The sequence below is a fragment of the Ochotona curzoniae genome, unplaced genomic scaffold (assembly GCF_017591425.1).
Source record: "Ochotona curzoniae isolate NIBS_2020 unplaced genomic scaffold, NIBS_Ocur_1.0 scaffold_4701, whole genome shotgun sequence".
NCBI lineage: Eukaryota > Metazoa > Chordata > Mammalia > Lagomorpha > Ochotonidae > Ochotona > Ochotona curzoniae.
The window spans coordinates 42,152,803-42,168,038 of NW_024467122.1; the positions used below are offsets into that span (position 1 = coordinate 42,152,803).

A 15,236-nucleotide genomic window follows, 5' to 3' on the forward strand; every position below is an offset into this window, starting at 1 on the left:
CATTTATTGCCAGAACGTGTTATTTTCAATATCGTGCTTTATTATTATTGTTCTAAAATCAGTAATATTCTATAATTTCCTTTGCAGCTGATAAGCTAAATGAGAATAAAAATAGAGGTAAGGACAATTCTGCACATAGTAAAAGTGTCTGCAGAACTAGATTTTCAGAATTGGAGATTGTGTTTCCACTGAATCATGCTCTTTTTTTTGCTTTTAAATACAGAATTCTACCTGTGAAGCAGACAATGGATATTGCTAACAAGTCTACTGTTTCTGAATTTATTTTGCTGGGACTCTCTGATTCTTGGGAACTACAGATGTTTTTCTTTACAGTGTTTTCATTGTTTTATGTGGCAACAATGGTGGGGAACAGCCTGATAGTCATCACAGTTCTATGTGACGCCCACCTGCACGGTCCAATGTATTTCCTGCTTACAAACCTCTCCATCATTGATATGTCTCTTGCTTCGTTTGCTACCCCCAAGATGATTACAGATTACTTAATGGGCCATAAAACCATCTCTTTCGATGGCTGCATCACTCAGATATTTTTCCTGCACCTTTTCACTGGTACTGAGATTGTTTTACTTATGGCTATGTCCTTTGATAGGTATATTGCGATATGTAAGCCCCTGCGCTATGCTTCAATAATCAGTCCTCGGGTGTGTGTTGCTTTCGTGGTAGCTTCCTGGAGTGTAGGGATCATGCATTCCATGAGCCAGGTCATATTTGCGCTCACATTGCCCTTCTGTGGTCCCAATAAAGTGGATAGTTTTTTCTGTGACCTTCCTGTGGTGTTTCAGCTGGCTTGTGTGGACACTTACGTTCTAGGTCTCTTTATGATCTCAACAAGTGGCATAATTGCTTTGTTCTGCTTTATTCTTTTATTTAATTCTTACGTTATTGTCCTGGCTACCATAAAGCACCATTCTTCCCGAGCATCCTCCAAGGCCCTTGCTACCTGTACAGCTCACTTCATTGTTGTCTTCATGTTCTTTGGGCCCTGCATCTTTATCTACATGTGGCCACAAAGCAGCTTTCTGGTGGACAAGACCCTGTCTGTATTTTATACTATTTTTACTCCTATTCTGAACCCAGTGATTTATACACTGAGGAATCAAGAAGTCAAAACAGCCATAAGGAAGCTGAAGGATAGGTTTCTAAATTCGCACAAGACAACTCATTCATATTACTTTTAACTTATGGGTAATTCTAGCTTTAACTTTTGAGGCTTACATGCCATTGATTTTTTTTGATAAAAAAACATTGATTACAATTTTAAGTTAGGTTAGTATTTAATGAGTTGTTACCAAATTGCAATTGCCAGAAATTTCTGAGGCGGCTGCAAGGTCAGTGCATTTTGAAATTAATCTCATGTGTTTGTTCAAAAGTCATTTGAAACATCAGAAAAACCAGGTTAGTCAAAATGATATCTGGCAGAAACAAAAACTATAAAAAGATCACAAGTGATTAGTTAAGAATTTAAAGCAGTAGTAATCAGTTCACTGACAATGGGGAGCAAAAGCTGAGAAGAGTAAATGGCAATCAAAGGGGAACTAAAAAGTAACTACCTACAGTTAACAACCAAGTTACTCAGTTTTTGCTCCAAAGTGTTACAAATTAGCAGTATTGCTATAATCCACACTGAATTCTGTACACAACATTATACTCAGATAAAATGTGATAATTTTCTGCTTATGTCCCTAAGCCACTCTTTCTTCACATGCAAAGTTTTAGATTTGTAATCTCTTCTATTAAAGGAAGTTATTTATGTATTTCATGGCAAACATTTACCAGATACAAAGCAAATGATGTAATATGTGAGACTCCGCCAACCACATTTAACTAATAAACCAAGAGGTTACGCTACAATTTCTCCTGATAATATTGAGCAAATAGAGAGGTTGAAGAATTCTGCAAATCAGAAAACTTTATGATATGATTGACAGCACAGAGATTTTTAATTTAAAATAGACATTATGATAGCTTAATGCCCAAGATGTTAAAATTAGAATTAAATCCAGATAAGAGTTATGATAATTTATGGGGAACTTATGTTGTCCTTTTAAAGTGTTACAATACTTAACATTTTACTTATTATGTGTTACCTTAAATATTGGATTCATATTAGTAATTAGCTTAATAATATATTAATGTAATTATAAAAGTTTTTGCATATGCATAGGCTTTTTATTATTTTCGATTCAGAACTCTAATTTAAATGTTGGCTGATAGGTATGCAAAATGTCACAAGCATTTTGGTAGTCGCTGGAATTGCAAGTATTCTAAGTCATGAGAAATACATAATTCCCATGCATATCTGCTTTAAAATCTTGTTTAATTAGTAGAAAACATTAAAAATTAAGCTTAGAATTTGTTAAATGATATTTATGAAATGTATGGGCCAGACTTATTACCCAACTTATATCAATAAAAGGAAAGATGAATTGGAAGCATAGTATTTGATAAAGTTGTTATTTTCTGAAGTGATTAAGGACATGATCAAAATAAATAATTATATGCATAAATTAATCACTGCCTATGAAAGATGAATTAAGAAGAGGAAATGATTAGCTTTTAATTATAACTCAGACTACAATGGTAATGGGATATTTCCTCATTAGCATATTTTCTTCTTTAATTAATGTATTGAGCAAATACATTTTGTTCACAAAAATAAGAAACAAATGTACAATTTAAGAATGAGTAATATGTTTAAAGCTTGGGCAGTTTTGAAATCATTACATCAAAGTGTCTATAGTATTAAAATAAAATATGTCAACAAAATAATAACATAATTTTATTTAAATCATGGGATCAGGTGGATCTATTTAGTTTTGTTTGACCTTATCTTTGTTGTGTTTTTTTTGTGCAAATGCATTCAGAAGCACAGACCTCATTTTTATCAGTATTTTAGTTGATTTTTTAATGAAATATATTATTTGTTCAGGGAATATTTTAAGAGATGAACTTCTTACAGTATAAACTTGTATGTAGTCTTTTAAAGGGAGTACCATGAATCATGAGCACTTTTGTGGAAAATTCTAAAGCTCAAAAACATTTGCCAAGACACCCTCCTAGATGTAAATTACCAGCAGAATACAGTAAGATTGGGTGGTGAAATTAATGGTAGCTGAGAGTGAGAAGCACCAGGGACAGCCTCCAGAGTACTTCCTCATTAAAGGAAGCTCTCTACCACCTTGCCTGGCAGCTGGGCAGTCAACATCCAAGATGCCTGCATTTAAAACCCTAGTTAAGACTCATACGGATAGCTTCATCACTAAGATGATGACCAAGCGCAAATTCAGATGCAAGATCACCAACTCTTAGGTTGGAAGGTTACTTTTGCCATCTGCATTTCACAAGGCATGTTACATGTACAGAAACCATATAGGTATGCATATATACACAACAATTGAACATGTTTTAAAACGCCCTGCCCTGCTTCCATTAATACAACCAACTGAAGGAATGTATAATATGAGGCATTTGCAAGAAGATCGTGTTCACAAATAACTCTATCTTCTTATAGGAATATAAAGATCCATGTAGCTTGGTGATACCAAGTATGAAATTTTAAAAACCGTGAGAAGCTGATTGTAAAGAGTCTTGCAAAAGTAAACAGGAAATTTGAGTGCAGTTGAAAAATTGAAAGTTCAGGCAAAATGAAAATGAATAAAATATAAATTAAATAAAGGTATTGCATACGTAGCAAAATGTCCATACAATTACAAATTATGCTTGTTTACTTTTAAAATATTTGAGGAGAATTATAGACTACTACAGTGTAGAAGGATCATGGATTTACCATGAAGCTAGTGAGCTTGCGTTTTAGATTCCCTTCCCCTGCATGCCTTTTGTCATAGTCCTGAGTGAGTACTAATCGTTATTTACTGAGACTTTTTCCTTTCTCTTAAGGAGGTGCCTTCAGATTGTAATGCTTGGTTTCTGCAGAATCTGGATTCACATTGACTGTATGAGTAACACTGATTCTGGTATTTTTTCTTTTAATAGTGTTTAAGTCTGCTTCTGGTGTTATTGGTATAAACCTGAGATATTTCATATCTCTATCACAGTTTCAACATCCGTAAAAGAAAACAGAAGGGACACATGTTATAGAGTTGTTTGAAGAATAATGGAAGTATATAGTGTGTTCAGTGACTAGTCATTTTCTAAGTGCCCAACTTTGATGTCCTTTCTTTGACACTAGATATTCTCTTAAACTAATAATTATTTGTTTAGCAAATCCAAATATTCATCTAGACACATGTATGCAAAAAAAGTAATTCATATCAAGATCAATTTGGAAAATTAAAAATGACTTCAAGAAAACCATGTTGATTCTTATGTTAGGGCAAGCTTATGGAAAATTGGTTCATAACTGTAAACCAAGGACATGTTAATTTGTTAGTTCATCATCATGGTAATGTCTCTTATAATGAGGAATTATTCAATTGATTTATTGATTTTTAAGATGAATTTTTCACTATATTTTTTGTAAAGAGTAGTGATGCTTAATTCTTATATTGTCAAGGTGAAGACATAAGTGAGTAGGCTAGTAAAAATAATAGTTTTGTGTTGCCTAAATGTCTTACGTGAACTATGTAATGTGAACTAAACTGGGGATAAAGTGATTATTGAATCTGCAGACTGATAATTCTTAGTAAGATGTTACATATGAGCATATCCGTACCCTTTATAGAAATGCTTTCAAAGCCACTAACAGATACCAGGGAGATTTTGTTTTTTAAATTATCTCTTACACAAAATAGAGCAAAATTGGCAAGAAAACTGAAATGATGCTCTTCTTTGCTTGTTTCTTCCCTTATATTATTTTCATGCTGAAATTTGCATTTATGTATCCAGAGATGAGAACATAAAGAAGAAAGAGCCATGGGAATCTAATTCACATTTGTCCTCTCAGACATTTGCAAAATCCACTAACCAGTTTGATACTTTCAGTTTCTCAGGTTGTTGAGCTGATTAAATTTATGATGAACACAATATCTTTTGATGGAAATTATTTTTAATGCTCTTGTTTATCCTTGTTAGGTGAATACATACAAATTATGTTGTATTTTGAACAAATGCCCAAATAACACTGAACATAGAACTTGGGTTTTATGCTGATGTATTATGTATATTTGTACTTCTGCTGGTATTCTTCAATGAACGTTTCATCCTTTCTCTCTGATACTTTGTAAAAATAAACAAGTTCCAAATCTTGGTATGTATAAAAACATCATTTATACATTTTTACTACAAATTTACACTACAAATATTAAAGGAAAACATAGAAAGCGCTCTCCAAAATATAGGCATTGATAAAGACACCCAAAGTACAGGCAATAAAGCCAAAATAAACAAATGGGATTACATTAAACTAAGAAGCTTCTGTGCAACAAAGGTCATGATCAATAAAGTGAAGAAGCAACCAACAGAATAGGACAAAATCTTTGCATACTACACAACCAATAGGGGTCTAATATCCAGGATTTAGAAAGAACTTCAGAAATTCAACACTAGCATATCAACCAATGCTGTGAAAAAAAATGTGTTTTCCCTGTGAGGAAATGAGACATTTTTCAAAAGAACAAACTCAAATGGTGAATAGTATTACAATCTAGTATAGCAAAGACATGGAAACCACCTTGATGCCCATTGAAAGAAGATTGGATGAGAAAATTGTGGTATATCTACTCTATGGAATACTACTCAGCCATCAAAAAGAATGAAATCCTACTATTTACAACAAATTTCTCCCAACTAGAGACCATTATGCGTAGTGAAATAAGCTAATCATAAAAGGAAAATATCATATGTTCTCTCTGATATAGGACAGCCTTCGTGAAAATACAAGATCAGCAGATACGTAGGTAAACATGCATGTATTTATACTCGTCCAGAGGAACAGTAGAGTCTATCATATCAACATGTGAGGAAACAATGTAGTATGCGTTTCTGGTTCCAAATCAAAGATGGACTCCCAATGAAACTGTTAAGTATATCATGACAATCGGATGCTGGACTCTGCCATTGCCCATACTTACAATGTCAGGATATACTTAAGTAGCAGAGTGACAGACTTATCACTGTTTTTGAAGGACTATATTATTATAATAACACAAGGGGAATTAGTGAGGGGAGATACATGGGGTATAGGGAGGGGAAATTCCAGAGCCTATGGAACTGTATCATAAAATAAATTTTAAAAGATTTAAAAACTTCATCACACTTTCTTATTACAAGATACCATACTTCTCTGCTGAGAAGGTAGCACTTAAGATACAATTCAATTAGACTCTTATTTCAAAATTTATATGTAAAATTCTCTTAAATGTACAAGAAATATAGGGCATACAATTTATAATTATTAAGATACAAGCAACGAGCTCTGGGAATTGAGAGAAAGCATCAAGTGGTTTGGCTATCTGGACTTAAGCCATTTTCCCTATTTATAAAGCCAGCAAGCATATAACTATAGATAATTACCTTGGGACTTACCCCTGCGTATCCATTCCCCACTCCTAAATAAAATGGAGAATAACAAAACGGGCAAATAAAGTGCTGAGAAAAAGGAGATGTTTGCCTAAGTTAATGTTTACTTCAGTGATGTAGATCAGCTTAAAAGCACCATACAACTCTATTATAGCAGCGTTTGATTGTGAAGACGTCACTTGTTTAACTTCCTGAAAAAAAAAAACCTGCAGGTAATTGAATCATGTATGGTTTATTTTGCCATGCATGATACTTTTGCTTGGAATTTTCTCTTTGGGAAATGATGAAAAAGACATTTAGAAAGAGGAAGAAAATTCAACCATTGTCTTTGATATTTGGATGTGAAGTTATATTCAAATTCCTTTGATTCAATTGCAAAATATTTGTAATCACATTGATTGAGAGTGTAAGATTTTAATGTGACAGAAAATAAGGAACAAGTTTTGCAATATTGAAAATGTAAAGTTTTGATTTTTTTCTTAAGAAATAGTGAGTAGAGGAGACTCTTCATAAACTACTCAGAAATAATATTTTCAATTCATTCCAGTCCAACACAAAACCCAGAAATAACTAGCATCTGTCAAAATTGCTTTCCATCATGATTTCTGGCATTTGTCTTCCTCCTCTGCTCCCACTCCATTAATTTCTAACACTAATGCCTCTGCCATTTCTTAAATAACTGGACAAGTGAAAAGATATGGTCAAGAACAGTGTCATTAGATTTGGATGATTATTTTCTTCCCAACAAAGAAATCACTCTAGGAGGGATGTTTCTAGTCACCCAAATGATAATTATTTATCAAGATTCCTTTGCAATAGTTTTCTTTCAGTTATTTTGTCATAGTGTGCTTTGCTCACCCACTTCATTATTTTGTATTCATGTTTTTAGAAGAAACTTTGTGAAGAGTAATAGAATAACATTCCATGTCACGAATATTATCAAGGCATAAATTATTCCAGACTATCACGCTGTAGACTAAACTATATTCCTTTAAGTGAAAAGCATGGACAATTTTGGTAACCAAAATATATGTCAACTCTTACTATTTTACTAGAGAGGGCTAATGCTATAAAGTATATTTATTGATCTGTAATGGGATTTTATATCAACTTTCCAAATTAATCTTCTTATTTTTAATTCATTGCATAGTTTTAAACCTCAAGTGTTATATTCCAGTAGAAACTATATTATCAAGGGCTATGGAAAGAGCAATGAAAACCCCTAAAGAAGTTTAAGCTTTGCCACTTATTTGTTAAATAACACTCAACAAATCATTTAACCATTTTGTATTTTAATTTCCTTTTATAAAAATGAAGCTAATTTCTTTTCCCCCCAATTTTTGTAGCGTTTAATGCTCATATGCTGCAAACAACACTTACGGACTTAAAAATTTTGTAAGCTGACATTTTTTTCATCATAGTTTATAATGATGGGCACTTACTACTTCCTATTATAGTGTAGAAAGTTAGATATGCAGGTCTTTTACTTAAATTCTAGAAAAAAAAAAAGAGAAAACTCTCCCTTCTTGCAAATCAAAAGATTCTTGCACTTATGAACACATTTTAAGATGAAGAATTTAATTGTTAACTATCTCTTTTGGAACCTTTTCTGCATCGCTCCAAAGAAGCTGCATAACAAACACAGGCAGCATGGATTAGCTTAGAATCAAGGAGGGTACTTTGCAAAGATCACAATAATTCTAATTTATGAGGCAATCATGAGTGGTTTTAAATAATTCTTTCTACACCAAAAATAAGATTATCTTCGAATTTCATTTCCCATGAATTTTTAAAAGTAAGCCAAAATTTGCAACTTTTCGTTATTTCAGCTTTAGTTCTTTTAGTTGTTATTTGCTATTATCCTAGTTTTGCCAAGAAAGTATATGCTTTTGGATATTTTTCAAAGAGTGTGTCTTATTTTGTAGAGTCAGTTGAATTTTTGTGAAAGCCTACAGATTATATATTCTGAATAATTATTTCTTTTTTTTAAAGAGCCACCGATTCTTAGATTTTTTTTTAAGATTTATTCATTTTTATTGGAAAGGCAAATTTACGCAGAGAAGGAGAGACAAAAAAAAGGATCTTCCATCTCCTCTTTCTCCAAATTACTGTAATAAGCAGAACTGAGCCAATCCTAAACCAGGAGCCAGGAGCTTCTTCTGGGTGCTCCACGCAGATGCAGGGCCCCAAGGCTTTGGGCATCCTCCCTTGCATTCCCAGGCCACCATCAGGAGCCGGATAGGAAGTGGAGCAGCCAGGACAGGAACTGACATTCAAATGGGATATCAGCACTTGGAGGTGGAGGGTTAGCTGGCTGAGCCAAAGTGCTGACCCTGTGATAATTATTGCTTCTGGAATGTTTCTGCATTTCTCAATGGAATGTACAATTGGCTTCCAAGTGATCTAATTTTCAACTCTGTCAACTAATGCAAATGTTGTGTTTTCTGTTTTTATTGTCACCTTATTTGTCAACATTCTATATGACACACCATTCATTTCAGTTTACCCATGTAACACAATACTTGCTCAAAGACTTTACTTCGCATCAAAATGATTATTATATCTTTAGAAGCAATATGTGTTAAACACTTTACTAGTGTGATTGTTGGGCTTGCCTGGTAGAGGAAAAGATGAAAAACTAGAAAGGGGATAAGTATTTTCCGTGTAGGTGTTGCCTCTTGCAAATTGTTAGAATTATAACTGCTTGTTGTTAATCTTTGGAGGATCGTGAGTGGCATTCTGGCAAGAAAGATAGTGTAAGAACTTTGGATCCCCACCCTCTCCTGCAATGACTATTAGAGTCACCATGGAGACCCCCCAAAAAACAAAACAAAACAAACAACAACAACAAAAAAGTAGAATAGACATAGAACAACAAAGAAAGCTTAGAACCAGACAGGAAATGGTCAGTGGTGACTCAAATATACCTTACTAGGTAGGACATGAAAATAAGTTACTCCTCACTAAGGTATTGAAGATTTCTCTGCACACCCCTCCTATAATTGTTCTGTGCCTCAACTGTTGACATATGCCTTGTTAGAGTTATAAGCCAGTTTGGACTATTCTAAAATCTGCCAAGTTCAGTAAAAATTATGCTTCAATACAATAAACTGCTAAATACAAAAATGGAAATGGACATGAGACAGCTGAATAGTATCCTATAGCAATTTTAAGGTGGATAGAAGCTGGACGTATATATAAACTAAAACTGAAATGTTGATGAAGAAGTCACAGGATGTGGTTAAGAACCTGCATTTTCCAACACATCAGTCACTCAATACCATGTTAATTAACCCCATAATGTTGTGAACAGTTGTTGATTGTAATGTTATGGCTTTTAATTGGTCAGAACGATATTCTGCCAGCTCTGCCTTTATACCAGAGATGGTCTACCCAAGAAACTGTTGAATTGATCTGGACAATAAGATGCTGAACTCTATGCATGGTTCATGCTTGCAATGAAAGAAACAAGACTGGATTTGAACTGTAATACTGCAATAAGGTGGAGGAATCCACCATGGGGGAGGGCACAGAGAGGGGTTGGGGGAATCTCAGAGCCTATGAAATGATTCCATAAAATGAAATGCAATAAAATAAAATTTTAAAAAAAGAAAGATAGTGTAAGAATTTCAATACTTATCTGTAGTTTAAATAAAGATCTTTGTGATGTAAATTTACCACTAAGTTAGTACTAGGTTTAACCCACAAATGTATATAATAAGGATAGTTGAAAGACTGTTTATGTTAAAGTTACCCATAAGACATTACCAGATTCTAGGTCCTGATTCTAGCTTTTTGCTGAGATTCTGAGATGCATGTATGATGGCTCTGTGACCTACCTGATAGACCTGAATTACAACCTTGGTCCCTGACTTCTGCCTAGGGGAACCTGGGCCATCCCAGGCATCTGGGGAGTGAGATAGTGAATGGGAATTCTCTGTATCTCCTTGCTGCTCAAACAAATAATAAATTAAAAATTAAAAGAAGACATTCACTGATATAGCTATGATATAACATTTCTAATTAATTTTGAGAAAAACCCTTTGGAATTGTCTATTTTTCTGGTTCTTGTTAGTAATTCCTATTGTTTCTCTTTGTAGGCATTTCTTTTATACTCTGAGACCATGGATCAGCAAAATTATTCCAGGGTGGCTGAATTTGTGCTCCTGGGACTCTCCAGTTCCTGGGAGCTGCAGTGTTTCTTTTTTGTCTTTTTTAACTTCTTGTACATTGTCATTGTGCTGGGAAACTTTCTCATTGTCTTCACTGTGATTTCTGAACCTGCCTTACACACACCCATGTACATTATGCTCAGCAACCTTTCAGTTCTTGATGTTTTCCTGGCAACTTATGCCACTCCCAAAATGATCCATGATTTCTTCCATGAACGCAAGACAATCTCCTTTGATGGCTGCATGGCCCAGATATTTCTATTGCATGTTTTTGCTGGTGGTGAGATGGTGCTCCTTGTAGCTATGGCATATGATAGGTATGTTGCCATTTGCAAACCTCTCCATTATGCAACCATCATGAACGTCTGCAAGTGCACAGGTTTTGTGGTGGGCTCTTGGGTCATTGGAGTTATACATTCCTTGAGTCAGTTAGCTTTCACTGTAAACCTGCCCTTCTGTGGCCCAAATATTGTGGATAGTTATTATTGTGACCTTACTTTGGTTATCAAACTTGCCTGCATAGATACTTATATCCCTGAAGTATTGATGGTTTTGGACAGTGGTCTTATGGGGATGGCTTCATTCTTACTCTTGCTGATCTCCTACACGTTCATCTTGCTTACCATTCGCCGTCATTCTTCAGCAGGGATGGCCAAAGCCCGCAGCACTCTGACTGCCCACATCACTGTGGTGATGCTCTTCTTTGGGCCTTGCATCTTCATCTATGCCTGGCCTTTCAGCAGTTTCCAAGTGGATAAAGTTTTCTCTGTGTTCTCTACAGTTTTCACACCTATATTGAATCCCATTATCTACACACTGAGGAATAAAGAGGTGAAATCAGCAATGCTTAAATTGAAGACTCGGTACATAAGTTCCAGGCTGCCTGTCCTCACTCGCACACTGAGGTGTTTCAAGCAGGACCAGAACTGTTGAACTGAGTAGACAGAGGAAACCTTATATATTTTTTTACGACCAGTGTTGTTTTTAACAATTGCTTTGGTTAAACCAGCTGATTTGTACTATTTGTTAAGCATCACCAAATTCATACATGGTTATACAATCTCTAATTGTACTTCTATTTGTAATGGTTTTATGGCTTTGAATTAATTGGTTTCTATTTATCATCTAAAATCAGTAATGGGATGTTTATATAATTGAAATTGTGTGAAATTAACTTTATAAAAATGTAGGCTGCATATACAGATTAGTTAAATTGTGAATCCTGTTTCCTTTATATTCTAAAATATTCTAAGATATATATATATACACATATATGATTTTAATTCTGACATTGAAATCCAAGTTCATTAATTTTTTCTTCACATCTTTTCTGCTTTTTTAAAAAATTGTTTTTCTTGAAATACTTCTTTTGACTCAAGGCTATCCCCTTCCACCTTCCTCCACTCCAGTCTGCCACTGTTTCCTGTATATTGTAACAATAGTTTAGCCCCTCAACAATAATCAAAAGTTCATCATTCTACTATTTAAATGTGTCCTGACATTGTAAGTATGGGTAATGGTGTAAAGTCGGGCATTTCAGTGTCCATTTTATACTTAACAGTTTCATTGAGGGTCCATCTTTTATTCAGAAATAGAGGAAATAGAGATACATACTGGAATACATTTCTGCTTTATGTTATACCTATCCCCATTATACAGATCCTCTAGATAAATACAACCATATAGTTGTTCATCTATATGTTTAATTGTTTTGTATTTTGTGTGGAGGTTGCCTTTCATCAGAGAGAACATATGATATTTGTCCTTTTGGAATTGACTTATTTCACTGAGCATAATAGTCTTTAGTTGGGAACATTTGTTGCATATGGTAGAATTTCACTCTTTTTAATGGCTGAGTAGTATTCCATAAAGTAGAGGTACTATGACTTTTAGATTTATTATTATTATCATCATTTTTATTATTGTTATATGATATGGTTCTGTAGGCTCTTGAATTTCCCTTTCCCACCCTTAAGTTCCCTCTTCCCCCATTGATATCCCCACTAGTATATTATAGCCTCCCATTTTTTTACATTGAAAAAGTTTTTGTTCTGTGTTGAATGTACCCATGCACTAATTCATCATGTAAAAATAATTTGAAAATTCAAGGTTCAAATGTTATATAAGTCACCCTGATTTACTCTAAGATGATTTAATTCCAGAATGTCTGATCCATCTAATATAAATGACATTCACATATATTCTATTTATATATGCATTCACTGTGCTTTTAAATATAACTCATCTTACAAAATTGTCAGCATCATCCCATATGATAAGTTGGCTGATTTGTCAATACTGTGTTTCCTGGCTTTAACATTGTGATGAAATACAACCATACAGCAACGCTTACTATCAGTATCCGACAAATATCTTTCTATAGTGTAAGAAATGTTCTAGAAATCAATAACTCCGTGGTGAGAGGTTATCAAAGTTGTAACTGCTGTTCTCTCAAGACTAATTGTGTTAGTTTTTCTGGAGTACCAAATCCAATTACTCTGCTTATTTTTAAAATGTAAAGGTTTCCTTTGTCATGATCATTTGTATGACAGCATATTTCAGCAATAAACTGACCTAATATTATCAGCTATAGTATTATCAATATTACCTAGTATTATCAAAATGTACTGAAACAAGGCAGATTGCAGTATTCTTCTGTTCATCTAATTTGACTTTAGAAAATTATAAAAGGCTGAAAGGTATCTATTACAAAAATTTGAAGTAAAAATTTAATATACGCTTCAATACAGTCATTGGTTTTGAAAAACGGTACAACTTAAACAAAATCCTGGTAAAGGAAGCTAATCATGAAGTGTTGGGGCCTCACTTTTCAATGTACAGCACAGTTCGAAAGCCACAGAATAGCAGACTAAAAGTGTAAACAAATTTATTTCCCTCCTTCTGAAACTCAGCCAAGAAGCAATGTCTTTCACTAGTAATACAGCTCAGCATGACTCCACTACTTCCACCAGCATACCCTGCATCACTGACTCGCCTGTGGCTCTCACGTCTATTGTGAGAGAACGAATACAGGAAGACAAGTCTTGTCACCCAAGCAGTACATTCGCTGGGGCAAAATGCACAGCGTTAAGTGAGAAGATGGCACGTTGAGGCTCACACAGCTATTGTGACTTGTTTCGGATGCTGTCAGTGGCCCAGCTTGTGGCCAGAGATCTCCCATTGAACCTGGTTCTGGTTTTAGATATCTTTTTCTACGTTGTGGTGAGTATGCAGGCAGCGTGATCGCTGCATGTAACAGCAGTTCACATGTGACAGGTAAGTGGTTGGAGATCACAGAAAGCACAGCGCCACATCATGGTGCAGGTGTGCAGGTGATGAAGCTGTGGTCCAGACTGCGAGCAGCCAACAACTGAGGTCACCTGAGCTCTGCGGCACACACTTGTCCAGCAGCGGTCACTGGGCTATAAAAATGGGAAAGCATTCCTGATATCATAAACAATCTCCAAATACTTAAAACTTATGGATTTAATAAAGCATAATGTTCCATTATATGATTCATCGTAGTTTGCATCCTTCAAAATAAAATTTCCATCTAATTTTATGAGGAAATAATTATTTCTCATTTTTTATTGTGATACTCAGTGAAGTTTTTAAATTTTTAAACATGCATTTTATTTATTTTAAAGACATAGTTACAGGAGGTGGGAGAGACAAAGGCGGAAAGAGAGAGAAAGAGAGAGATCTTATATCTGGTTCACTCTCTGAGTGACTGCAAGAGCTGTTGCTGGGCCATGTCGAAACAAGGAGCCAGGAATTTCTTTCAAATCTGTTGTGTGGGTGCAATAGCCCAAGCACTTGGGCCATTTTCTTGTTACTTTCTCAGGAGTATTGTCAGGGAGCTGGACTGAAAGTGGAGCAGCTGGGAATGCAAATTGGCACCCATATGGGATACTGTTACTGCAGGCAGTGGTTTAACTGGCTATTCTACTATGGTGGCCTAGTGCAGTTTTTATAAATGATAAAAATATTTCACACAGTCCTAAATATTTCACACAGTCCTAGAAGCTTAGTATTGTTATAAAGAACCTGTTTGAACTTTTTGCAGTGTTTTGAAGAGCAAGCATTTTTGTGATTATCTGTTATTTATTTTATAAAGTACATAACTCACTTCTCTGAATGTACATAAAATAAGAATGTTCACCAGCACAGCTCCACACAGAACAAATCCTTAACCCAGAGCTCTTTCCTATTCCTAGTAACTCTGATTATCACTGATTTCTTTTTCTCCCAATAGTCTTGTCTTTGCTAGATCATCACATGATCATGCAACCTGTATAGCTTTGGGTAGTCTGGTTTCATATAGTCATCTTACTATAATGCAACTAAAACTTATTCATGTTGTGGTGTGAATCAATGATTCACTACTTTCATTAAATAGAGAGGTGAGAGAGGGAGAATCTTCATGTCCTGGTTCACTCCTCAGATGGCCATAACAGCTAGAGTTGGGTCAGTCTCAAACCAGGAGTGCCTAACAGCTCTCCCATGTAGGTACAGGGGTCAATCAGCTTGGGTCATTCTGCCTTCCCAGGCCATATTCAACAAGCG

The 15,236-nt window shown here is 34.8% G+C and overlaps 2 protein-coding genes across 2 annotated transcripts; both read left to right on the forward strand.

Moving 5' to 3' along the window:
* Positions 1 to 245: 245 nt before the first annotated feature.
* Positions 246 to 1,199, forward strand: LOC121148356 (olfactory receptor 4K2). The gene has a single exon (XM_040968417.1). The coding sequence runs from the start codon at positions 246 to 248 to the stop codon at positions 1,197 to 1,199; it is 954 nt and encodes a 317-aa protein (XP_040824351.1).
* Positions 1,200 to 10,622: 9,423 nt separating this feature from the next.
* On the forward strand, positions 10,623 to 11,603 carry LOC121148357 (olfactory receptor 4K15-like). Its single transcript, XM_040968418.1, has one exon. It carries the CDS (start codon positions 10,623 to 10,625, stop codon positions 11,601 to 11,603), a length of 981 nt encoding a protein of 326 aa, XP_040824352.1.
* The last annotated feature ends 3,633 nt before the right edge of the window (positions 11,604 to 15,236 follow it).

What these genes read in the sequence shown, in the direction of transcription:
- LOC121148356 (XM_040968417.1), top strand. Translation starts at nt 246, where the DNA reads ATGGATATTGCTAACAAGTCTACTGTTTCTGAATTTATTTTGCTGGGA.
- LOC121148357 (XM_040968418.1), top strand. Translation starts at nt 10,623, where the DNA reads ATGGATCAGCAAAATTATTCCAGGGTGGCTGAATTTGTGCTCCTGGGA.